This window comes from Nerophis ophidion, linkage group LG13 (genome assembly GCF_033978795.1).
Source record: "Nerophis ophidion isolate RoL-2023_Sa linkage group LG13, RoL_Noph_v1.0, whole genome shotgun sequence".
Classification (NCBI taxonomy): domain Eukaryota; kingdom Metazoa; phylum Chordata; class Actinopteri; order Syngnathiformes; family Syngnathidae; genus Nerophis; species Nerophis ophidion.
The window spans coordinates 47,471,646-47,496,376 of record NC_084623.1 but is presented as its reverse complement, the minus strand read 5'-3'; the positions used below and the strand labels follow the sequence as shown (position 1 = coordinate 47,496,376).

The following is a 24,731-nucleotide window of genomic DNA, read 5'->3' as shown; positions in this document are numbered from 1 at the left end:
TCAGTATTCTTCTTCCTCCAAACACGACGAGTTGAGTTTATACCAAAATGGATACATGGATGATACAGCAGAAGATTGGGAGGATGTCATGTGGTCAGATGAAACCAAAATAGAACTGTTTGGTATAAACTCAACTCGTAGTGTTTGGAGGAAGAAGAATACTGAGTTGCATCCCAAGAACACCATACCTACTGTGAAGCATGGGGGTGGAAACATCATGCTTTGGGGCTGTTTTTCTGCTAATGGGACAGGACGATTGATCCGTGTTAAGGAAAGAATGAATGGGGCCATGTATCGTGAGATTTTGAGCCAAAAACTCCTTCCATCAGTGAGAGCTTTGAATGGTTGACCAAATACTTATTTTCCACCATAATTTACAAATAAATTCTTTAAAATGCCTTCAATTTGAATTCCTGGATTTTTTTTTCCACATTCTGTCCCTCACAGTTGAAGTGTACCTATGATGAAAATTACAGACCTCTGTCATCATTTTAAGTGGAAGAACTTGCACAATTGGTGGCTGACTAAATACTTTTTTGCCCCACTGTGCGTTTCATTGTCTTTGTTTGTTGTTGTGCTAAAGTCCTGCCAGGATAACTGTTGCATGTGTCTTTTCTTGGCCCCACACTTGCACCAGCATAGTGCAGTCTGCCCTTCTTCGTTTTTAACACTAAGATGACGGAAATAGTTGTCATCTATTGCAATTAGGAACCCCTCCTTTGTTTGGTTTTACATCAACTCACATTTAAGCAGACAGGATCAAAGATGTGATCAATAAATTTAAAGATAAATCAGAGAGCAGAGATTATGATGCTTCATGGGTACAAACCCTAAACTTGTCCTGGATAATGAACAGAGAGAAACGAATGCAGTGTTTCTTAACCCAAAAAATATCTGTTTTTCAGCTAAGGGTGGCAGCAGGACTCAAGTGCAATACATTTTTACACCACTTGTGGCAGTAACGACAATCTCAAACAAACAGAAGAAGTCTGCAGCTCAAGTCATCAAGAGGTTTCTTAAGCGCAAAAAATATGACTCAAGGGTTGAAACTGTATTTTCATTCAAACTTGAATACTATTGACAAATTATGCAAGAAACATATACATATATAATGTACTTAGAATGTATTTATTTGTACCATATTTTTCAGACTACAAGGCACTACTTTTTTCCAACGTTTTGAGCCCTGCAGCTTATAGAACGGTTCAGCTAATTGTAGGGTTTTTCTTCGCCAACGGTCGTAATGTTTCATATTTAACAAATAGGTTTCATACTACACCGACAGAGACATTAAAAGGTGTGTAATCCTTTGTGCTAAGGCGTTGGCTTACTGCAGGTGCTGGGGGTTGAAAACGTACTTCCTGTTTCATGCCTTCAACCGGAAATATAACTGTCCATAGCGTTTCTGCTCGAGAGGACTATTTATTTGCCATGTTTGTAAGTTTTACAATAGAACAATTCATGCTTTCTATGTGGGATGTCTGTAGGAGTGTTTTCATGCATATTTGTATGTGCTACGGAATGTAACGAAGCATCGTTAGCATTAGCTAATATGCTAACGCGTTCACAAATCCCATGAATTGATTAACGTGGACCCCGACTTAAACAAGTTGAAAAACTTATTCGGGTTTTACCATTTAGTGGTCAATAGTACGGAATATGCACTGTACTGTGTAATCTACTATGAAATAATCAGTCTGTGTTAGTATTATTAACTTACAATGGCTTTCTTTTTTAATTGTTTCAGTTTCACAAATTCTTCTGTAAATTCACCAAAACGTCACCGTGGAGTTATTAAGTCTATTTAGCTGATTGGAGAGCAAGCTTCCACAGCTAGTGGGTCCATGACAATGACTTCTGTTTTGTTTGAGCAGTCGTTTTACTGCCTTTTTACAGACATTGTTTAAAAACAAAGTATGCAGACAAAGATTTACGTAATAATTCTGAGTGAATAACTCATTTCACAACATATATATCTGCGACTCATAATATTTGGAAAAATATTGTATTCTTCTAAAATTTAGTGTCGGAAAAAAAAACCTAATATATTTGTTCTACCGTGAATTGATTAACGTGGACCCCGACTTAAACAAGTTGAAAACTTATTCGGATGTTACCATTTAGTGGTCAATTGTACGGAATGTGTACTGTAGTGTGTAATCTACTAATAAAAGTTTCAATCAATCAATCCATTAAAAATCGTTTATAAGTTTTACAATATAACTAAAACAATTCCTAATCATCCAAAATCGTCCCATGTGTGATGCGTGTAAGAGTGTGTTCATGCACATTTGTACCTGCTCGCGTACTGTAAGTAATTTAGCGTTGTTAGCATTAGAAAGTATTCCAACCCGTTAATAAATGTCTGTGATAGTGTTATCAACTTACAATGGCATTCTTTTTGTGTTGTTTCAGTGGAGCTGTTGAGTCTGTTTAGCGGATTATAGGTAATCTAGCTTCTGCAGCTCGTGGTTCCGTGACGATGACTTCTGTTTTGTTTGACCAGCCGTTTTACTGCCGTGTTTGAAAACAATAAGGGTATGTAAATAAACATTTACCAAATATTTCGTACTGGTATATCTGCGGCTCATAGTCAAATGCGGCTTTATATGTAAAAAAAATCTCGGTTTAAAGGCCTACTGAAAAGAGATTTTCTTATTTAAACGGGGATAGCAGGTCCATTCTACGTGTCATACTTGATCATTTCGTGATATTGCCATATTTTTGCTGAAAGGATTTAGTAGAGAACATCGACGATAAAGTTTGCAACTTTTGGTCGCTAATAATTTGTTTACAATCATGGCTACCAGCAGTGAAAGAAAGCGACAATATCCCCATTAATTTGAGCGAGGATGAAAGATTCGTGGATGAGGACAGTGAGAGTGAAGGAATAGGAAAAAAAAAAAAACGCGATTCAGATGTCATTAGACACATTTACTAGGATCATTCTGGAAAAGTCCTTATCTGCGTATTGTGTTACTAATGTTTTAGTGAGATTATATGGTACCTGAAAATCGGAGGGGTGTGGCCACGGGTGTGGTGACCGCCAGTGTCTCCGGTGGGAAGAGGCAACAGAGTCCGCAGCTGCAGGAGGACGCAAGCTCCGCTCATGTCTACGGTAAGAGCCGACTTATTACCACAAATGTTCTCACCGAAACCTGCCAGTTGACATGTGGTCGGTAACCATGTTCGCTTGACCGCTGTGTTCCGTAGTAAAGCTTCACCTTCGGGAATGTAAACAAGGAAACACCGGCTGTGTTTTTGCTGCTAAAGGCAGCTGCAATACACCGCTTCCCACCTACATCTTTCTTCTTTGACGTCTCCATTATTAATTGAACAAATTGCAAAAGATTCAGCAACACAGATGTCCAGAATACTGTGTATGTATGCGATTAAAGCAGACTACTTATAGCTCTGATCGGGCATCGTCATACCGACGTTTTCAACAGGATACTTTGCGCGAAATTTAATATTGCTATTTAGTAAACTAAAAAGGCCGTTTTGGCATGTGTTGCAATGTTAATATTTCATCATTGATATATAAATTATCAGACTGCGTGGTCGGTAGTAGTGGGTTTCAGTAGGCCTTTAATACCGGAAAATACAGTAAATATATTCGTCGTCAGTATATGAGTCTCTTCTTTTGCAGTATATTTGATTCGCATTTTTATTGTAATGAGCCTGACCTCAGCCTTGATAATAATCTTTGTGATTAATAAGGTTTTCCATCATTTGAAAAGGAGTTTGGATACGGTAAATGTTTTTGTTATCAGTATATGAGTCTCTTCTTTTGCAGTATATTGGATTCACATTTTTATAGTAATGAGCCTGATAATAATCTTTGTGATTATTATCATTTGAAAAGTAGGGTGGATGTAATTATTGAATACGATTAAAATCAAGAGTAAGATTACTAATACAGTGTTAATATTTGAGTTGGCCCCTGAGTCAAATAGGTTTAGAACCCCTGCACAATAACAATCATAGTGTTTTAATTAATACTGAATTTTGGATACTTAAAATTATTACAGTGTTTTTTTTTTGAGTCTCCTTCGGACCAAAGTTGCGGGTTTGTACCACCAGTTAAGAAGCACCAGCGTCTCTGAGCAGATCGAACAGCTGCGAGCTGTCCGCGTCTGCCGATTGGACACAGAGATTGGTAGGTTGACTCACAGCAAGCGGATCTTGGCTGAAAGCTGCTACGCTGTTCCGCATCTCATTCTCACTGCCACGCAGCGGTATCAATGACACGTTACCGTGACGCGTGTCCGGCAACACGCGGCTCACCCGGCTCGGCTGGAGTCCGTCCTGCGGCCACACGTCACCGTCGTTCTTTAAAAAGAGGAGCAGAGTGACGACAAATGTGATGAGTCTGACACCAGCCATGACCTGCAGCCCCCGAGTGTGTGTGTGTGTGTGTGTGTGTGTGTGTGTGTGTGTGTGTGTGTGTGTGTGTGTGTGTGTGTGTGTGTGTGTGTGTGTGTGTGTGTGTGTCCTTTACGCCCGGTCGGGCAACATGTACTCCACTACGTAACACAAAGACGGTCAACTTTTGTTTTCACCTCTGGAAAATGTCAGGAGGAAACGGCTCCCGGGGGGAAAAAAGTCTTGACAATCTCATCAAAATGCTATTTTTAACATTTACTGTAATGTTGCCTGTTTTCAAAGGTTACAAGTAACAACACGATCAAACAAATGCCTTTTTGCATACTAGAACTTAAAAAAGAATAAACACACAGCAAGATATGTTACAGAGCCGTATAAATAGCACAGGCCTGTGCTATATTTAGTGCATATTTCCACTTTAGTGACACAGTATTCCCATGCCTGATGGTTCCAACGTCACTGACTTGAGTTGTGCTGCAGCAGCGGAGCCGCAAACATGAACAGTGCTGAACAAACCATTGAATGCAATTTGGAAACTAATCATTTCCGATACGTGCTAACAGGATGAAGAATAAACTCTGATGCTCTAACAGAGCAATGAGACATATTTTTGGCATCCGTAAATACAAACCCCGCTTCCATATGAGTTGGGAAATTGTGTTAGATGTAAATATAAACGGAATACAATGATTTGCAAATCATTTTCCACCGATAATCGGTTGAATATGCTACAAAGACAACATGTTTGATGTTCAAACTGATAATCATTAACTTTAGAATTTGATGCCGGCAACACGTGACAAAGAAGTTGGGAAAGGTGGCAATAAATACTGATAAAGTTGAGGAATGCTCATCAAACACTTATTTGGAACATCCCACAGGTGTGCAGGCTAATTGGGAACAGGTGGGTGCCATGACTGGGTATAAAAACAGCTTCCCAAGAAATGCTCAGTCTTTGACAAGAAAGGATGGGGCGTGGTACACCCCTTTGTCCACAACTGCGTGAGCAAATAGTCAAACGGTTTAAGAACAACGTTTCTCAAAGTGCAATTGCAAGAAATTTAGGGATTTCAACATCTATGGTCCATAATATCATCAAAAGGTTCTGAGAATCTGGAGAAATCACTCCATGGCCGGAAACCAACATTGATTGACCGTGACCTTCGATCCCTCAGACAGCACTGTATCAAAAACCGACATCAATCTCTAAAGGATATCACCACATGGGCTCAGGAACACTTCAGAAAACCACTATCACTAAATACAGTTGGTCGCTACATCTGTAAGTGCAAGTTAAAGCTCTACTATGCAAAGCGAAAGCCATTTATCAACAACATCCAGAAATGCCGTCGGCTTCTCTGGGCCCGAGATCATCTAAGATGGACTGATGCAAAGTGGAAAATTGTTCTGTGGTCTGACGAGTCCACATTTCAAATTGTTTTTGGAAATATTCGACATCATGTCATCCGGACCAACGGGGAAGCGAACCATCCAGACTGTTATCGACGCAAAGTTCAAAAGCCAGCATCTGTGATGGAATGGGGGTGCATTAGTGCCCAGGGCATGGGTAACTTACACATGTGTGAAGACACCATTAATGCTAAAAGGTACATACAGGTTTTGGAACAACATATGCTGCCATCTAAGCGCCGTCTTATTCATGGACGCCCCTGCTTATGTCAGTAAGACAATGCCAAGCCACATTCAGCACGTGTTACAACAGTGTGGCTTTGTAAAAACAAAAGACTGCGGGTACTTTCCTGGCCCACCTGCAGTCCAGACCTGTCTCCCATCGGAAATTTGTGGCGCATTATGAAGCGTAAAATACGACAGCGGAGACCCCGGACTGTTGAACCACTGAAGCTCTACATAAAACAAGAATGGAAAAGAATTCCACTTTCAAAGCTTCAACAATTAGTTTCCTCAGTTCCCAAACGTTTCTTGAGTGTTGTTAAAAGAAAAGGTGATGTAACACAGTGGCGAACATGCCCTTTCCCAACTACTTTGGCACGTGTTGCAGCCATGAAATTCTAAGTGAATTATTTGCAAAAAAAAAGATAGTTTGTGAGTTTTAACATCAAATATCTTGTCTTTGTAGTGCATTCAATTAAATATGGGTTGAAAAGGATTTGCAAATCATTGTATTCCGTTTATATTTACATCGAACACAATTTCCCAACTCATATGGAAACGGGGTTTGTAAGACTTTACCAGGTACAGTGGAACCCCAATTTACAAAGTTTTCGATTTATTAAGTTTTAGATCGAGCTAAATGTGCGACCCATGTCCCTGTGTAGACACGCTTCATTCATTCCCTTCATAGACAATTTAGAGTGAAAATAAATTTGTATTTATTGTTTCCCTGGCTTCGAGACTCTCCCGAAGGACAGTGCGGCAACAAACCCCCTCCTTGTCTCTCATGGACACACACATGTTGTCGTTGACTTTGGACTGACCAGAGGCTGCACAACACCAAGGCCGCGGAACATAGACACGCGACAGACTTGCACACACACACACACACACACACATCCACAAAAATATACGTCAAACACACATACCCTACGCCACATCTAACGGCATTGACGCGAACCCCTTAGTGGTGATGGACCGCTGGGCAGCGCCTGAAGAGCTGCAGCCCGCCACTGTAGCCCCCACTCCCTCCCCTCTGTTGCAAGTCTCGAGATGTATGTTATGTAATATGTATATGTCCTTTGCTATAGAATTTTTTTGCCCTGTCTAGATTGTATTTTTTTACTCACCCTCCCCCAGCGTTTACCTTTTTCCCCATCTTTTACTGGGCGTCTTGTGGCAACCCAATAGCGTTCCTGTTCTGTAACGCTGTACACTGTTTTGTTGTCTAATCTTGAACGGGTTTGTGCTGAAAACAAAGCTTTGTTGTACTTGTGTACCTTAGTTAAAGTTAAAGTACCAATGATTGTCACACACACACACTAGGTGTGGTGAAATTTGTCTTCTGCATTTGATCCATCCCCTTGTTAACCCCATGGGAGGTGAGGAGAGCAGTGGGCAGCAGCGGTCGCCGCGCCCGGGAATCATTTTTGGTGATTTAACCCCCAAGTCTAACCTTTGATGCTGAGTGTCAAGCAGGGAGGGAATGGGTCCCATTTTTTTTATAGTCTTTGGTACGACTCGGCCGGGGTTTGAACTCACAACCTACTCTAACCGCTAGGCCATGAGTAGGTAGTTACGCCTACAGGACATTACTCGTCACTATTTCAGCGTGACTGCCTTTTTTTCAGTTTTTTGTTGTTGTTGTTTTTTAGCCTTTTGACAAGTTTTGTCCATTTTGCTAATTTGATATATGGGTTCCAAAAAGACAACAGACCAGCGTGTTTAAAGGAGGAAGGAATTGCTGTGGAGTTAAAAAAAAAAACTCTTCGCGAGGAGTACATTAATGGCGCTCACGTGTATGGAAGAATTAACAAAGCACGTTTTAATTGTGATGAGACCACACTTTTCTGGATAAATATGCCAGAGGAGACCTATTTCACAGCGTGGGAAAAGACAATAACTCTCCTTCAGCGGTTCAAGAGCGCACACACACAAACAGTTTGTCTTTACGAATTCCTCGATATGCGAACTTTTCAATGTATAAATATTTAGATCAATCTAAATGTGCCTCTGTGTGCGACCCATGTATCTGTGGACGAATGCATTCATTCATTTAGGCGTCTGCTGTGGAGTTTAAAAAAGGACTCTTTGCGAGGAGTATACAGTATTTATGGCACTCACATGCATGACCCCAACATTATAAGTAACCACATAAAGTTTTAACTGTAATAAAGCGGGTCTTTTCCGGAAAAAATATGCCAGAACAGAATTATATTACAGCGGGGAAAAGGACACTTTCTCTCCCCCGTCCCCACCCTGTTCCTTTTCCCTCTCTCTGTCTGCTCCTTTCTCGGCAGTTCTCTGATGTTGTTAATGTGCGTGCGTTTTAATTTTTTAAATTTTTTCATTGTTTATTATTGAAGCAATATGGTTGTTGAAATGAAGCATTTTTGTGAATTTGATTGGGAGAGGTCACCCTGGTTGACTTCTGTGTGCGTGGGCGTGTTGGCAGAGCAAGGCATGTTGTTGTTTCGACTTGTTTTAGTACAAAACCCAAAACTAGTGAAGTTGGCACGTTGTGTAAATCCCAAATAAAAACAGAATACAATCATTTGCAAACCTTTTCAACCTATATTCAATTGAATAGACTGCAAAGACAAGATTCTTAATGTTCGAACTGGTATACTTTGTTATTTTTAGCTCATTTTAAATTTGATGCCTGCAACATGTTTCAAAAAAGCTGGCACACGTGGCAAAAAAGACTGAGAAAGTTGAGGAACGCTCATCAAACACTTATCTGGAACTTCCCACAGGTGACCAGGTTAGTAGGGAACAGGTGGGTGCCATGATTGGGTATAAAATCTGCTTCCATGAAATGCTCAGTTATTCACAAACAAGGATGGGGTGAGGGTCACCACTTTGTGAACAAAAGCGTGAGCAAATTGTCCAACAGTTTAAGAACAACATTTCTCAACCAGCTATTGCAAGGAATTTAGGGATTTCACCATCTACGGTCTGTAATGTCATCAAAAGGTTCAGAGAATTTGGAGAAATCAGGATGATAATACCGACCTTCGATCCCTCAGGCGGTATTGCATCAAAAAGTGACATCAGTGTGTAAAGAATATCACCCCATGGGCTCAGAAAATCACTGTCAGTAACTACAGTTGGTCACTATAACCGTAAATGCAAATCAAAACTCTATGCAAAGCGACAGCCATTTATCAACAACACCCAGAAACGCCGCCGACTTGCATCAGTCACCTCAGATGGACTGATGCAAAATTAAAAAATGTTCGGTGGTCGGACGAGACCACATTTCAAATTGATTTTGGAAAATGTGGACGTCATGTCCTCCGGATCAAAGAGGAAAAGAACCATCCGGACTGTTATAGGCGCAAAGTTCGAAAGCCAGCAATTGTAATGGTATGGGGGTGTATTAGTGCCCAAGGCATGGGTAACTTACTCATCTGTGAAGGCACTATTAATGCTGAAAGGTACATACAGGTTTTGGCGCAACATATGTTGCCATCCAAGCAACGTCATCATGGACGCCGCTGCTTATTTCAGCAAGACAATTCCAAGCCACGTGCTACAACAGCGTGGCTTCATAGTAAAAAAGTGTGGGTACTAGACTGTAGTCCGAACCCGTCTCACATTAAAAAATTGTGGCGCAATATGAAGCTTGAAATATCACAATGGAGACCCCAGACTGTTGAACAACTTAAGCTGTACATCAAGCAAGAATTGGAAAGAATTCCACCTGAAAAGCTGCAAAAGCTCCTCAGTTCCCAAACGTTTACAGAGTGTTGTTAAAAGGAAAGGCCATGTAACACAGTGGTAAAAATGCCCCTGTGCCAACTTTTTTGCAATGTGTTGCTGCCATTAAATTCTAAGTTAAGGATTATTTGCGAAACATAATTAAGTTTCTCAGTTTGAACATTAAATACCTGGTCTTTGCAGTCTATTCAACTGAATAGAAGTTGAAAATGATTCGCAAATGATTGTATTCTGTTTTTATTTACGAATTACACAACGTGCCAACTTTAATGGTTTTGTACATAGAAAGCTGCTCCATCACCCCATTGTTATGTTTGTTGAATATACAGTATTGTATATCACCTAATAATATGTTCAAAGTATACAAACCTTCCCTGAAATATGGACTTTTGTCAAGTCTGGAACCCATTATTCATACCGTATTTCCTTGAATTGCCGCAGGGCATATAGTATGCGCCTGCCTTGAATTACTGCCGGGTCAAACTCGCTTCGCAAAATAATTAGCGAATGCTTAGTATTACCGCCTGGTCAAACTCGTGACACTTCCCTTGTCATCATTTTCAAAATGGAGGAGGCTGGTTTCAATACCGGTCATTTGAAATCGCATAAAGGGACGAAGATTAAGAGCTATTCAGTAGGATTTAAGGTCCAAGCTTACATCACACTCAAATTTTTACTGCATGCCTTTGGTAAGTGCCGGAGTGAGAAGAGGTTTTAAAATAATTAGCGCATGCTTACTTTTACCTCATGCCTTTGGTAAGCGCAGGAGTGAGAAGAGGTTTTAAATTAATTAGCGCCCCGGCGGCAATTCAAGGAAATACGGTATTTACATTATTTCTTATGGAGAACTCTGCTTCATTAAACACACTTTTCTATTTACGAACTACGTTCAAGAACCAATCACGTCCTTAAATCAAGGTTCCACTGTATAGGTAGTAAAAAGGTCATTTCATAAGACTCATGCAGTTTGTAGGAAAAGGGGTCAGTGACTGTGGTGAGGTCAAAACAAAGATAGAAAAAATAATCGTAATAACAGTAAATAAATTTAGGGCCATCAAACGGTTCAAAATGTAATGAATCACGTAGCCCATAGTTTAGTCGTAATTAATAATAGAAACTGGGTTCAAACTGTGAACCCAGTGGTCTCCCCTTTGTTAGGGGAGTATTTTGCACCTTAAAGCCGAGTGGAATGCATATGGAGTCTGACTCTCTGTTCACTTTATTATGTTCAAGGACAAAACACAATGATTACACCCTGTGTTATTTTTGCAAATACACAAAAATAGGGCCTGATTTATTAAAATCCCAAATACCACGCGCTAAACAGCGTGTGCAATCTACAAGATTGCGAGTACTCGTCAGTGGGCGTGTTGCCTGCGATCGACTAACATTGCACGTGCTACTCAGTATTGGAGCTGAACGCCTTACCTAAATAACGTTTTTTGCTCCTACCTGTCTGCAGCAAACATCTGTGATCTGTAACACCTTTTTTGGAATCGCAACCTAGACAACAGAAACATGTGCACACTGACACTTCATTCTGAGTGCGAGGCAGCAAATTGAATCAACAGCACATCCGTGCCTCTGAAATGACTCAATTGCAAAAAAAAAAAAAAAAATGTACAAAGAGAGACAACTTCATGTGGGAGCTACTGTATGTTATAGAAATGTATTTTCTCAATAATAAAACGCAACATTAAAAAAAAAAAAAAAACGACAGTCCCCAAAACCCATCATTTGAGTTTATTTTAATCAGGCCCTTAAGTCAGTGGTTCTCAACCTTTTTTCAGTGATGTACCCCACTGTGAACATTTTTTTAATTCAAGTACCCCCTAATCGTAGCAAAGTGTTTTTGGTTGAAAAAAAGAGATAAAGAAGTAAAATTCAGCACTATGTCATCAGTTTCTGATTTATTCAATTGTATAACAGTGCAAAATATTGCTCATTTGTAGTGGTCTTTCCTGAACTATTTGGAAAAAAAGATATAAAAATAACTAAAAACTTGTTGAAGTATAAACAAGAGATTCAATTATAAATAAAGATTTCTACACATAGAAGTAATCATCAACTTAAAGTGCCCTCTTTGGGGATTGTAATAGAGATCCATCTGGATTCATGAACTTCATTCTAAACATTTCTTTAGAAAAAAAGAAATCTTTAACATCAATATTTATGGAACATATCCACAAAAAATCTAGCTGTCAACACTGAATATTGCATTAATGCATTTCTTTTCACAGTTTATGAACTTACATTCATTCATATTTTGTTGAAGTATTATTCAATAAATATATTTATGAAGCATTTTTGAATTGTTGCTATTTTTAGAATATTTTTTAAAAAATTCACGCACCCCTTAACCGATTTCCGAACTCTAAATGGGTGGATTTTGGCAAATTAAACGCCTTTCTGTTTATCGGTCTTTTAGCGATGACGTCAGAATGTGACATCACCGAGGTAACAAACCCGCCATATTCATTTTCACATTACAAACACCGGGTCTCAGCTCTGTTATTTTCCGTTTTTTCGACTATTTTTTGGAACCTTGGAGACATCATGCCTCGTCGGTGGGTTGTCGGAGGGTGTAACAACACTAACAAGGAGGGATTCAAGTTGCACCACTGGCAAGAAATCTGCCGCCAGACCCCCATAGAATGTACCAGAGTGTCTTCACATTTGACCGGCGATGCTAAGACAGACATGGCACAGAGATGTATGGATAACCTGCAGATGCATTTGCAACGATTAAGTCAACGAAATCACAAAGGTGAGTTTTGTTGATGTTGTTGACTGATGTGCTAATCAGACATATTTGGTCGCAGCATGACTGCCAGCTAATCGAAGCTAACATGCTATGCTAATCGATGCCAACATGCTATTTACGCTAGTTGTATGTACATTTGAAACTAGATACCCACATTTAATGCGAAACGAACACTTACCAATCGACGGATTTAAGTTGCTCCAGTGTCACAAGATGCGAAAGTCCTGATCGTTTTGTCCGCACATTTTACCGGCGATGCAAATAAGGCAGCCATGCTATGGGCCACTTCATTAGGTACACCCACGCTATGGCCGAATAGCGTCAATTATTCGTTCAATAGCTTCAATTTCTTCTTCAATTTCGTTTTCGCTATCTGCCTCCATACTCCGACCATCTGTTTCAATACACGCATAATCTGTCAAATCGCTTAAGCCGCTGAAATCCGAGTTTGAATCCGAGCTAATGTCGCTATATCTTGCTGTGGTAACCGCCACGTTGTTTGTATTGGCAGCCCAGTATGACGTCACAGGGAAATGGATAGTGGTTTCGAAGATAGCGAAAATAAGGCACTTTAAAGCTTTATTTTGGGATATTCCGGGAGGTGCAAAATTTTGAAAAAAAAAATCCAAAAATACAACAAGCCACTGGGAACTGATTTTTATTGTTTTTAACCCTTTTGAAATTGTGATAATGTTCCCCTTTAAGTCTTTGTTACTTAGAATATGTTCTCCATACTAAAGTGTTACCAAAAACACATAACTTTGTCTTGAATTAAAAAAACAATTTTTAAATTATTTTTCACTAAGAAGGGTTCGGTGAATGCGTATAAGAAAGTAATGGGGCTCGGTACCTCCAACAAGGTTAAGAACCACTGATATATCGGTATCGGTTGATATCGGAATTGGTAAATAAGGGTTGGACAATATCGGAATATCGGCAAAAAAGCCATTATCGGACATCTCTATTGTAAACTGTGGGTAAGTTAGATGTAATTATTAAATACGATTAATATCAACAGTAATATGAGTAAATCAGTGTTAATATTTGAGTGGAAAAGCTTAACCTCAAGGTAAAAAAAAGTTTGTGATTCTCTGTTTTAGTACACGCAAAATAAATAGTAATTAGTAATTTAGGCCCATCCATCCATCCATTTCTACCGCTTGTCCCTTTCTGAGTCGCAGGGGGGTGTTGCAGCCTATCTCAGCTGCATTCGGGCCCATTGTATTTTATTTCGTTTAGATGATGAAAAGAGGTGCCGGGAATAAGATGAAGCGAAAGTGAACACATTTCTGGTTTCATTGTGCAACGCCCAAACAACTCCACCAGGGAAGGGGCAGTAAGGAGCACAATCGAGAGAGAACGCGCCACACTGTGTAGGGCACGGCCTTCTCCCCAGCGCTGGTAGTCCTAATGCGTGTCCTAACTCCATTTGTCGAATAAATTGCTCATCTTCAATTCTACTCTCCTTGTTATTAGAACAAAAGAACCTGGGAGTAGATCCGAACACCCTCCAATCGACTGGTGCAAATAGGATTATAAATGCTGTATTTGAAAACATTTTTAGTCAACTTTAAGTCAATGGTGTTCTCCTATTAGTAAGTAACCTATTTTAATATTGATTAGAGCACAACAAATTAAAGTTTCAAAAAGGCAATAGCCTTGCCAGTTTTGAACCTCACCGCACGTCACTGATAAGTGGGTTTGTGTGTGTGTGAGTGTGTGTCTGTGTGTGTGTGTGTGTGTGTGTGTGTGTGTGAGAGAGCGAGAGAGAGATAGAGAGACAGAGAGATCGAACCTGAATACTCATAAATGTAGCATACCACTCCCTCATTTCTGGCTGAGTGTCACAGCAGAGATACCTGCAATTAAAAAAAAAAGGAAATATTAAGTGTTGCAGTGTTCATCCATTCATTTATCAATCAATCAATCAATCAATGTTTATTTATATAGCCCCAAATCACAAATGTCTCAAAGGACTGCACAAATCATTACGACTACAACATCCTCGGAAGAACCCACAAAAGGGCAAGGAAAACACACCCAGTGGGCAGGGAGAATTCACACCCAGTGGGACGCCAGTTTAGAATTTTTTAATTGCTTGTTGTGTTTACGGTTAGCTTTGGGCAAGAAGCACACTGGAAAAAGTCAGTGTTCAAAAACAAGGACAAAAAATACAAAAAATAGGGGTATTTTTTTTAACTAAGCAAAATTATCTGCCAATAGAACAACAGAATTTGGCTTGTCAAGACTTTCCAAAACAAGTAAAATTAGCTAACCTCAATTAACCCAAAAACACCTTAAAATTAGTATATACTCACTAATAATTGTATTATTATAGGAGTACGTATTTTCTATTGTTTCACTGAAATTAACACGGCCAAGTCCATTTAGCTGTCATCCGTTTTAATTATGAGACAAAATTGTGTCGAAGTCATGATTTTCTTTTTCCATGCTTGGAATAAGAAATTATTACTTTGAAAAAGTAGTTTTATACTTGTGAGTGTTGATGACACAGCTTTGCAACACTTTATATTCTAGTTTTAAGCATGTTTTACTCAATATAGGTCATCAATCTGGAATGCACTCCCAACAGGTGTAAAAGTAAGTGCATCTCTATCCTCCTTCAAAACCGCTCTAAAACAACACCTCCAGGCAACTTCAACACTTTACTAATACCCTCCTCCATTCACATCCCATCTCCCCGGATTATAAACAACTCAAATGTACTTCTAATGTATATACTTGTTCTTATGCTATCTGAACTCACTATGTTCTCTGCTGGCTGTACATATCCTACTAAGTAAGACCTACACTGTTTCAATGTCCACATTTCTCTGTTGATGCAATTGTTGATGACTGAAGTTCTGATATCAACCAAAGCTCCTCATCCCACCCCCCGGATTGTAAATAAATAATGTAAATAATTCAATGTATATACTATGATGATTAACTTGTGTGATGACTGTATTATGTTGATAGTATATATTTGTACCATGAATTGATTAACGTGGACCCCGACTTAAACAAGTTGAAAAACTTATTGGGGTGTTACCATTTAGTGGTCAATTGTACGGAATATGTACTGTACTGTGCAATCTACTAATAAAAGTATCAATCAATCAAAAAACTCTAAGCTAGAGCTGTAATATCTTACTGAGATCATTTAGGACCAAAACCCTTAAAACAAGTAAAATACTCAAACATAAAATCTGCTTAGTGAGAAGAATTATCTTATCAGACAAAAAATAAGCAAATATCACCCTTATTTGAGATACTTAATCTTACTTAGATTTCAGTTTTTGCAGTGCAGGGTTAGGGATGTGTATAAAATTCAGTACTTTTATAGATGCCGACCAAATTCGGTAGCTGTTAAAGGCCTACTGAAATGAGATTTTCTTATTTAAACGGGGATAGCAGGTCCATTCTATGTGTCATACTTGATCATTTCGCGATATTGCCATATTTTTGCTGAAATGATTTAGTAGAGAACATCCACGATAAAGTCCGAAACTGGAGAAAAGCCCTGCCTCTACCGGAAGTCGCAGAAGATGACGTCACATGTTGATGGCTCCTCATATATTCACATTGATTTTAATGGGAGCCTCCAACAAAAACAGCTATTCGGACCGAGAAAACGACAATTTCCCCATTAATATGAGTGAGGATGAAAGATTCGTGTTTGAGGATATTGATAGCGACGGACTAGAAAAAAAAAAAAAGTTAAAAAAAACGTTGCATTGAGACGGATTCATATGTTTTTAGACACATTTACTAGGATAATTCTGGGAAATCCCTTATCTTTCTATTGTGTTGCTAGTGTTTTAGTGAGTTTAACAGTACCTGATAGTCGGAAGTGTACGTCCACGGCCGGGTGTTGACGGCAGCTGTACGGGAGGCGCAAGCTCAGCTGATATCCAGTAAGTGGCGACTTTTTAACCACAATTTTCTCACCGAAACCTGCTGGTTGACAAGTGGTCGGGATCCATGTCCGCTGTGATCCATAGTAAAGTTTCAACTCCGTGAATTTTAAACAAGGAATCACCGTGTGTTTGTGTGGCTAAAGGCTATAAGCTTCCCAACTCCAATTGTTCTACTTTGACTTCTCCAATATTAATTGAACAAATTGCAAAAGATTCAGCAACACAGATCTCCAAAGTACTGTGTACACTGCAAAAAGTCAGTGTTAAAAAACAAGGAAAACAAATACAAAATTGAGCGGTATTTTATTTGAACTGAGCAAAATTATCTGCCAATAGAACAAGAAAATTTGGCTTGTCAAGACTTTCCAAAACAAGTAAAATCAGCTAACCTCAATAAACCCCAAAATACCTTAAAATAAGTATATGCTCACTAATTAATAAAAATGCATTTTCCCATCCATAACGTGACATAATCGCGGCAAGTGAGGAATATAATATAATATATATATATATATATATATATATATATATATATATATATATATATATACATACATACATACATACATATATATATATATATATATATATATACATACATACATACATACATACATACATATATATATATATATATATATATATATATATATACATACATACATACATACATACATATATATATATATATATATATATATATATATATATATATATATATATATATATATATATATATATATATATATATATATATATATATATATATATACATATATTTGTGCATGAACTATTTCTGTTCAAAATAGTTTGAAATGTTAAATGTTTAAATATTAACTGTCAGTTTACGGTACTGTGTCAACTGTACTTACTTACTTTTTACCCATATTTACCTATACTGACCTACTTTTTACCTTTTATCAATGCTTACCTACTTTTTACCTTCATTTACCTATACTTACCTACTTTTTACCATCTTTTATCAATATTTACCAACTTTATACCTTTTTTTTACCTTCGTTTACCTACTTTTTTACCTTTTATCAATGTTTACCTACTTTTTACCTTCTTTTATCAATATTTTCTAACCTTATACCTTTTTTAATACCTACCTTTTTTATGTTACCTTTTATCAACTTTTACTGACTTTTTATCTTCATTTACCTATACTTACCTACTTCATCTGTTTTAATTATGAGACACAACTGTGTCAAAGTCATATTTTTTTATTTAATGCTTGAAATAAGAATGTTTTGAAAAAGTAGTTTTATACTTGTGCGTGTTAATGACACTACTTTGCAACAGTTGACATTCTAGTTTCAAGCATGTTTTACTCAATATAGGTCATCAAATCTCAGCAACAAGCTGTAATATCTAACTGAGATCATTTAGGACCAAAACACTTAAAACAAGTAAAACACTCTAACATAAAATCTGCTTAGTGAGAAAAATGATCTTATCAGACAGAAAATAGGAAAACATCACCCTTATTTGAGATATTTAATCTTACTTAGATTTCAGTTTCTGCGATGAGGTGGCGACTTGTCCAGGGTGTACCCTGCCTTCCGCCCGATTGTAGCTGAGATAGGCGCCAGCGCCCCCCGCGACCCCGAAAGGGAATAAGCGGTAGAAAATGGATGGATGGATAGATTTCAGTTTTTGCAGTGTAATTATGCCGTTAAAGCAGACGACTTTTAGCTGTGTGTGTGCGTGCAGGGCTCATACTCATAACAGCCAGTGACATCACGCGTACACATCGTTACGCGAAGTTTTCAAGAAAAAAGTCCTGGGAAATTTAAAATTGCAATTTAGTAAATTAAAAAGGCCGTATTGGCATGTGTTGCAATGTTAATATTTCATCATTGATATATAAACTATCAGACTGCGTGGTCGGTAGTAGTGGGTTTCAGTAGGCCTTTAAATATCCTGTAATATAGTACATGGTAATTGGGATTTGTTATATATTGTATAAATTATGTGAAAATATAATATAATAATATAATATTTCAGTCTATATTTTATACTGTACACTGCAAAAAGTCAGTGTTCAAAAACAAAAAAATTAGGGGTATTTTATTTGAACTAAGCAAAATTATCTGCCAATAGAACAAGAAAATTCGGCTTGTCAAGATGTTCCAAAACAAGTAAAATTAGCTATCATCAATGAACACCAAAATACCTGAAAAAAAGTTTTTTCTCAGTAGTAACAAGTGCACTTTTCTCGGTAGAAAAATATTCTTAAATTAAGTAAATGCTCGTGACATAATGATATGTGCTCGGCATCATGATTTTTTTTTTCATGCTTGAAGTAAGAAATTATTACTTTAAAAAAGTAGTTTTATACTTGTGAGTGTTGATGACACAGCTTTGCATCAGTTGGTATTCTAATTTCAAGCATGTTCTACTCCATATAGGTCTTAAAGGGAAATGGCACTGTGAGGATCCTGTTCCTGGACTTCTCGAGTGCCTTTAATACCATCCAGCTCCGCCTCCTTCAGGACAAGCTCTACAAAATGCAAGTGGACCCCTGCCTGGTTGCCTGGATTTCGAACCACCTCACCGACAGGCCACAGTACGTCAGACTGAAGGACATCACGTCTGACACTGTGATCAGCAGCACCGGAGCACCGCAGGGAACGGTGCTGGCCCCTCTTCTCTTCACCCTGTACACCGCTGACTTCTGCTACAACTCAGAGCTGTGTCACACCCAGAAGTACGCGGATGACACAGCTATCGTCGGGTGCATCAGGGACGGCAGAGAGGAGGAGTTTCGGAACCTGGACTTTGTGAGGGACTTTGTTGTCTGGTGCCAAACGAACCTCTTGCAGCTCAATCCATCAAAGACCAAGGAGCTGGTCATTGACTTTGGGAGGTCGAGTCCACGGTCACAACCTATTGTGATCGAGGAAGTTGAGGTACAGACCGTGGACTCATTCAAGTGCCTCGGGGTTTTGGGTGGACAATAAGCTGGACTGGACTGTTAACACGGACCACCAGTACAAGAAAGGACAGCGCAGGCTGTACTTCCTCAGGAGACTGCACTGCTTCAACATTTGTAGAAAACTCCTGTGGATGTACTACCAGTCTGTGGTTGCCAGTGTTCTGTTCTACATGGTCGTGTGCTGGGGGGGCAGTACATCTAAGAAGGACAGCTCCAGACTTGAGAAACTGATCAGGCGGGCCGGTTCTACAATCGGAATGAAACTGGACTCACTGGTGACGGTGGCAGAGAAGAGGACTGTTGACAAACTAGTGAGCATCCTGGATGATGCCAGTCACCCTCTGCATAGCGTTATCAGTAGCCAGAGGAGCCTGTTCAGTGCTAGACTGCTTCATCCCAAGTGCAGGACTAATAGACTCAAAAACTCCTTTGTCCCACACGCCATTAGACTGTACAACTCCTCTCTGGGGCGGGGGGTACAAGGAGGACAGGGGATGCAAAACAATAACAGTGCAATACGTTTTCATAACATGGTCACTACTGCCTACTTTGTCTTGTTATATTCTTATTTTACTGTAATATTTTTATTCCCATTGTTGCTTTTTATTTTTTTTTATTCTTATTGTAATATTTCTCTATTTTGTTTCCATTTAAACCCCCATTATTTACTTTTTACTTTTATTTAAATTGATCTCAACTCTGTACACTGCTGCTGGAATTTTTATTTTCCTGAAGGAACTCTCCTGAAGGAATCAATAAAGTACTATCTATCTATCTATCTATCTATCTATCTATATATCTCAAATCTCAGCAACAAGCTGTAATATCTTACTGAAATAATTTAGGACCAAAACAAGTAAAACACTAACATAAAATCTGGTTAGTGAGAAGAATTATCTTATCAGACAGAAAATAAGCAAATATCACCCTTATTTATATAGCTCGGTTGGTAGAGTGGCTGTGCCGGCAACTTGAGGGTTGCAGGTTCGATTCCCGCTTCCGCCATCCTAGTCATTGCCGTTGTGTCCTTGGGCAAGACACTTTACCCACCTGCTCCCAGTGCCACCCACACTGGTTTAAATGTAACTTAGATATTGGGTTTCACTATGTAAAGCGCTTTGAGTCACTAGAGAAAAGCGCTATATAAATATAATTCACTTCACTTCACTTATTTGAGATATTTAATCTTAGTTAGATTTAAGTTTTTGCAGTGTATATATATATAAAATGTAAATATTCAAGATTTAAGCGTAGTATAAGAATACTCTGTGAAATACATTGGAACGTTAGCGCCCTCTAACATGTATTACTCCTGCCTGTGTGAAAATTGACCAAACCAATTTCAAAAGTAAGCCTAATCAGAAAACCTGAAGCCTTTTAGTGTTGCGCGTGTGTTAGTGAGCGCATCCGTGTGCACGCGAGCACGCTTTAAGCAACTCAGGTCGCCCTCTGAGTCATCAGCAATGCCGTGGTGCTGAATAAATAGCATTTAATTATACATGATTTTGGCTTTGAGCACATATTTTGTATTAACATTTATTCAGTTGCTCTCTGTTGGGACCTAACGGAAACACAGATTCAAAAAGTATATATTTAAAAAAATGAACAAACTGGTAAACATGAAAAAAAAAAAACAACGTGGCCTCGTGTGGACTCTTTTTCTGAGACACAACCCTTGCGCACGTGTTGGATCTCATTAGATAGCGCGGGTGTACCTAATGATATCATTTCAGGTATAATTTTGGAAAATATTCAAGTCTCAAACATACGTCACACCTGGTTCATGTAAATAGGACCAACAGACTAATTAAAGAAACATTCGCCACATAGCTCCATAACATTCTTTAATGCACCTTTCAAGTCCATCCATCCATCCATCATCTTCCGCTTATCCGAGGTCGGGTCGCGGGGGCAACAGCCTAAGCAGGGAAACCCAGACTTCCCTCTCCCCAGCTACTTCGTCTAGCTCTTCCCGGGGGATCCCGAGGCGTTCCCAGGCCAGCCGGGAGACATAGTCTTCCCAACGTGTCCTGGGTCTTCCCCGTGGCCTCCTACCGGTTGGACGTGCCCTAAACACCTCCCTCGGGAGGCGTTCGGGTGGCATCCTGACCAGATGCCCGAACCACCTCATCTGGCTCCTCTCGATGTGAAGGAGCAGCGGCTTTACTTTGAGTCCCTCCCGGATGGCAGAGCTTCTCACCCTATCTCTAAGGGAGAGCCCCGCCACACGGCGGAGGAAACTCATTTCGGCCGCTTGTACCCGTGATCTTATCCTTTCGGTCATGACCCAAAGCTCATGACCATAGGTGAGGATGGGAACGTAGATCGACCGGTAAATTGAGAGCTTTGCCTTCCGGCTCAGCTCCTTCTTCACCACAACGGATCGGTACAACGTCCGCATTACTGAAGACGCCGCACCGATCCGCCTGTCGATCTCACGATCCACTCTTCCCCCACTCGTGAACAACACTCCTAGGTACTTGAACTCCTCCACTTGGGGCAGGGTCTCCTCCCCAACCCGGAGATGGCACTCCACCCTTTTCCGGGCGAGAACCATGGACTCGGACTTGGAGGTGCTGATTCTCATTCCGGTGGCTTCACACTCGGCTGCGAACCAATCCAGCGAGAGCTGAAGATCCCGGTCAGATGAAGCCATCAGGACCACATCATCTGCAAAAAGCAGAGACCTAATCCTGCGGTTACCAAACCGGAACCCCTCAACGCCTTGACTGCGCCTAGAAATTCTGTCCATAAAAGTTATGAGTCACTGATTATTATTACTCTAATTACACATTAAGTATGTCCACAGGGACAATGTCTCTATTACATTAGTGATTCTCAAACTGTGGCATGTGGGGCTCCATCTAGTGGTACACCAAAGAATCACTTTAGTAAAAGGCCTACTGAAACCCACTACTACCGACCACGCAGTCTGATTGTTTATATATCAGTGATGAAATCTTAACCCAATACGGCCTATTTAGTTTACTAAATTGCAATTTTAAATTTCGCGCTAAGTATCCTGTTGAAAACACCGCGGTATGATGACGCTTGCGCGTGACGTCACGGATTGTAGCGGACATGTTGTTCCAGCCCAGATCCCAGCTATAAGTCGTCTGCTTTAATGGCATAATTACACAGTATTCCCGACATCTGTGTCGCTGAATCTTTTGCAATTTGTTCAATTAATAATGGAGACGTCAAAGAAGAAAGATGTAGGTGGGAAGCGGTGTATTGCAGCTGCCTTTAGCCACAAAAAAACAGCCGGTGTTTCCTTGTTTACATTCCCTAAAGATGACGGTGAAGCTTTACTATGGAACAGAGCGGTCAAGCGGACATGGTTCCCTACCACATGTCAAACAGCATGTCTACGGTTCTTACCGTAGACATGAGCGGATAGCTTGGGTCGTTCCTCGTGCACCTGTCAAAGAACCAGCTGCGGACTCTCTTGCCTCCTCCAACTGGCCACCCTTTAACGTGGGATGCTTCCACCGTGGAGGAGGGGGGAAAATAAAGCTCAGACCGAGAAACGTGGCTTCCCTCGGAGACACTGGCGGTCACCACACCCGTGGCCACACCCCTCCAACTTTCAGGTACCATATAATCTCACTAAAACACTAGTAACACGATAAGCAGATAAGGGATTTTCCAGAATTATCCTAGTAAATGTGTCTAATAACATCTGCATAGCTCCCACTGCCGTCTTCTTCTTTTTTTCTAGTCCTTCCCTCTATCTTTCCTCATCCACGAATCTTTCATCCTCGCTCAAATTAGTGGGGAAATAGTCGCTTTCTCGGTCCGAATCGCTCTCGCTGCTGGTGGCCATGATTGTAAACAATGTTCAGATGTGAGGAGCTCCATAACCTGTGACGTCACGCCCTCATCGTCTGCTACTTCCGGCACAGGAAAGGCTTTTTTATTAGCGACCAAAAGTTGCAAACTTTATCGTCGATGTTCTCTACTAAATCCTTTCAGCAAAAATATGGCAATATCGCGAAATGATCAAGTATGACACATAGAATGGACCTGCTATCCCCGTTTAAATAAGAACATCTCATTTCAGTAGGCCTTTAAAGTACAGTCTTTTATTTTCCTATGTTCAAACACAGTGTATATACACTGTATGTACAAAAATATATATTACTATTATTATTTATTGAGAAAAGCGTAGCGATGCTGGCCTTTCAAGCTTTGATGTGTTGAAGGTTGAAGTACGATGTTTTTCTGTTGGTCATTTGGTGCAAACAGCACAGGAAAAGTATTCTCGCCTTATTGGAACTTGAAAAAACACATTTTTATCAGCTGTCCTCTGATGTTTTTTGGATTCACCGATATGACGTCATATCTCCTCATATTGGCTCAATACTTATGTGTCCCAACATTTGTGGGCTAATAGAATGGAATAATTAAAACAAAACAATACTACTTTTCAATTAAAAAAAAAAAAAAAAAGATAAATATAAATAGGACAAATAAACACAAAATAGCTTAAAGGTGTAATTTGTTTATAGAAATTACATTTAATGAAATTAAGGCGGGTTTATAATTGTGAGTATATGTGGATGTAATTATTATGATGTGTATTTTGTAATAATATACTGAATATTGCTATATATCAGGTGATTATGTAATGTATTGTTCATCAAGATTCAGATTAAAATCTTGCTTTTTAATTTTTTTGTAAATTTTAGTCATGTTTTTTTTTTTTTTAATGAAATATAGAATTGGATATTTTATTTTATATTCTCCTTAAAAGGTGGAGATGAAGATTACCTTTAGTTTGTTGTGTACAAAATAAATGTAAAAAAAAAAACAGAGATAAAAATGTATTTTAAAATAATTTTAATTATTCAAGCAAACGATTTAATGCATTCATGATTACCGTATTTTTCAGGCTATAGGGCACACTTAATATCCTTTAATTCTCTCAAAAATCGACAGTGCGCCTTATAACCCGGTGCGCCTAATGTATGGAATAATTCTGGTGGTGCGTACTGACCTCAAAGCAAAATTATTTGGTACATGGTGTAATGATTAGTGTAACCAGTAGATGGCATTCATACATAAGACATATCTGTAGACTGCAATATGATGCCAGTAAACAACACCAAAACTTTAAATATTCCATTGAGAGTATAGAACATTGCACACGGCGCACAAAAATCTGTCCAAATGTTTTTAGTACGACTTTGGTAAACTATGAAGCTGCACCGCTTGATGGATTGTACTGTGCTTCAACACAAGAGTATTATTATGGTGTGTATAAGGTAAGAAATATTATCTGGTGCTTTGTTTCACAGTATTATGCAAAAGCGACTTGTCTTACCTCCTGGTACCCGCTTATCTGTATTTGGGATTTGCATAA

At 39.2% G+C, this 24,731-nt stretch overlaps 1 protein-coding gene across 7 annotated transcripts in view; it reads right to left on the bottom strand.

Annotated features, from left to right (window-relative positions):
* LOC133564665 (arf-GAP with Rho-GAP domain, ANK repeat and PH domain-containing protein 1-like) overlaps positions 1 to 24,731 on the bottom strand; it is a 180,233-nt gene that overhangs the window by 5,103 nt on the left and 150,399 nt on the right. For 3 of the 7 annotated variants that reach the window (XM_061919125.1, XM_061919126.1, XM_061919131.1), the window contains 2 exons: positions 14,301 to 14,364; positions 4,174 to 4,332 (listed from right to left, as the gene is read on the bottom strand). In XM_061919125.1, coding sequence (XP_061775109.1) covers positions 4,174 to 4,332; positions 14,301 to 14,364 — 223 coding nt within the window. The remainder of the gene's footprint in view (positions 1 to 4,173; positions 4,333 to 14,300; positions 14,365 to 24,731) is intronic. The other 4 variants (XM_061919127.1, XM_061919128.1, XM_061919129.1 and 1 more) reach the window with 2 other exon arrangements.